The sequence below is a fragment of the Trypanosoma rangeli genome (genome assembly GCF_003719475.1).
Source record: "Trypanosoma rangeli strain AM80 chromosome Unknown Tra_15.4_contig_01049, whole genome shotgun sequence".
In the NCBI taxonomy this organism is placed as follows: Eukaryota; Euglenozoa; class Kinetoplastea; order Trypanosomatida; family Trypanosomatidae; genus Trypanosoma; species Trypanosoma rangeli.
In genome coordinates this window covers 32-2,054 of record NW_021706793.1, presented here as the reverse complement: position 1 = coordinate 2,054, position 2,023 = coordinate 32, and the positions used below count along the sequence as shown (strand labels likewise).

General features: G+C 52.6%; 1 protein-coding gene across 1 annotated transcript, besides 1 other annotated feature; it reads left to right on the top strand.

The window, feature by feature from the left end:
* On the top strand, nucleotides 1–1,646 carry TraAM80_10555 (hexose transporter; the record flags this gene model as incomplete). The annotated part of the gene is made up of 1 exon (XM_029387168.1): nucleotides 1–1,646. A coding segment is annotated over one exon (1,646 nt), but the record flags the coding sequence as incomplete, so codon positions are not given.
* A 241-nt stretch (nucleotides 1,647–1,887) lies between these two features.
* Nucleotides 1,888–1,910: a microsatellite.
* Between the last annotated feature and the right edge of the window lie 113 nt (nucleotides 1,911–2,023).

Here is a 2,023-nt window from a genome sequence, read left to right as displayed (position 1 = left end):
CTCCTGATGCGTGTCCCACGGCGGACGAACGGCAACGAAACGTTTTGCCCCCAGCAGAGGAGGAGGCTCCTGCATTCTTTTCGATTGAGAATCTGAAGGTTGCACAGGTGCAGGCGGTGGGCGGGACGCTGCTAGGCTTCTCGATTGGCTTCGTTCCAGTCTATGCCTATATGTATTTGATGTCTACTGACTGCTCGATGTACGAGTCGCAGACGGCCTGTGACACTGTGTTGAACGCGAAATGTACGTGGAATGCGGTGCGAGGGAAATGTGGCTGGAGGGACTTCACTTGCTATTGGAGTCACGGTAAAAATGAGGCTGCGTGCCTCGCGGACGACAGGTGCAAGTGGATGTACGGTGACAAGGAGTGCAAGAACCCGGTTGGCTATAGCGCGTCCTACAGTGGTATCTTTGCTGGTGCGATGATTCTTGGCTGCATGCTTGGGTCGATCTATGCCGGGCATTTTGTTGCGAAGTTTGGCCACAAGGTGTCGTTTCTGGTTATTGGCATCGTTGAAGTTGTGTCTTCTGTGCTGTACCATGTTTCCTCGGCAACGACTGAGTTTTGGGTGATGTGTGTTGGTCGTCTGCTGATTGGCGCTGCACTCGGTATTGTGTGCGTCGTCTGCCCCATGTATGTTGACCAGAACGCTCACCCGAAGCTTTCTGGAGTGGACGGCGTCCTGTTCCAGGTGTTCATTACGTTTGGCATCATGTTTGCTTCCGCGATGGGTTTGGCTCTTGGACAAAGCGTGCAGTTTGACAAGGAGACCAGGATGCAGGCCCGCATGCAGGGCTACTGCGCCTTTTCGACGCTGATTTCGTTCCTCATGATTTTGCTTGGCATCTTTTTGGGCGATAGCAAGACGAAGTTTACGACAGGCAAGCACGAGGACAATGACGATGCGCTGGACCCGAATGAGTACGGCTACCTGCAGATGCTCGGCCCTATGGTGATTGGGATTGTGATGGATATAGCGACACAGCTGACTGGCATTAATGCGGTGATGAACTATGCACCGACGATCATGAGCAACTTGGGGATGGTGCCTCTTGTGGGCAGCTTTGTGGTGATGCTATGGAACTTTGTGACGACACTTGCTGCGATTCCACTTGCCTGGTACTTCACGATCCGTAGGATATTTCTCGTTGCCACACTTGCGGCGTCGGTGTCGTGTCTGTTTCTGTGCGGGATCCCTGTGTACCCCGGCGTTGCCAGTACCAACGTGAAGAACGGTGTTGCGATCACTGGCATTGCCATATTCATTGCCGCGTTTGAGTTTGGCCTTGGACCGTGCTTATTTGTGCTTTCTCAGGAGCTGTTTCCACGCTCGTTCCGTCCGAAGGGTTCGTCGGTTGTGATGGTGGTCCAGTTTCTCTGCAATCTCATCATCAACGTCTGCTACCCAATTGCGACGGAGGGCATGTCCGGTGGTCCGTCCGGCAACCAGGACAAGGGCCAGGCGATCGCCTTCATCTTCTTTGGTTGCGTTGGATTTGTTTGCTTTGTTGTGGAAGTGTTTTTCCTGTTCCCGTGGGAAGAGAAGGCGCCTCAGAGCCGCGGCGACGCCGACGAAGGCTCCGTGCCAGCAGAGCAGCATCCACCGATTGAGGTTGCCACCCCTGGTAACCATCAGGCTGCGTGAGCGTGTTGTGTGGCGTCGTCGGAGGCGTGATGTATTTTTTAAATTATTTTTTTCTTGTCCACATAACAAAACGAAGGGGCAGGACCGCGCTGCTGCTGACGGTCGTTGGGCAGCCGTCGTTTCCACGGCACTCGTCTCTCCAGTGGGGTGGGTGCGTGGCAACAGGTAGAGTACGGCAACGCGTGTCTGCTATACAAATGAATTTTTTATTTATTTATACCTTTATTGAAAAACGGTTCAATTTTTTTTTTTTTTTTTTTTTTTGGTCTCACGTTCAGAGTGATGATGATGTTTTTGTGTCTTTGGGGCACGGCCAATTTGTTGGCGTACGTGACGCTTTTTCGCATCTTGCCGAGACTATGGCTTGTGGTGGTGCG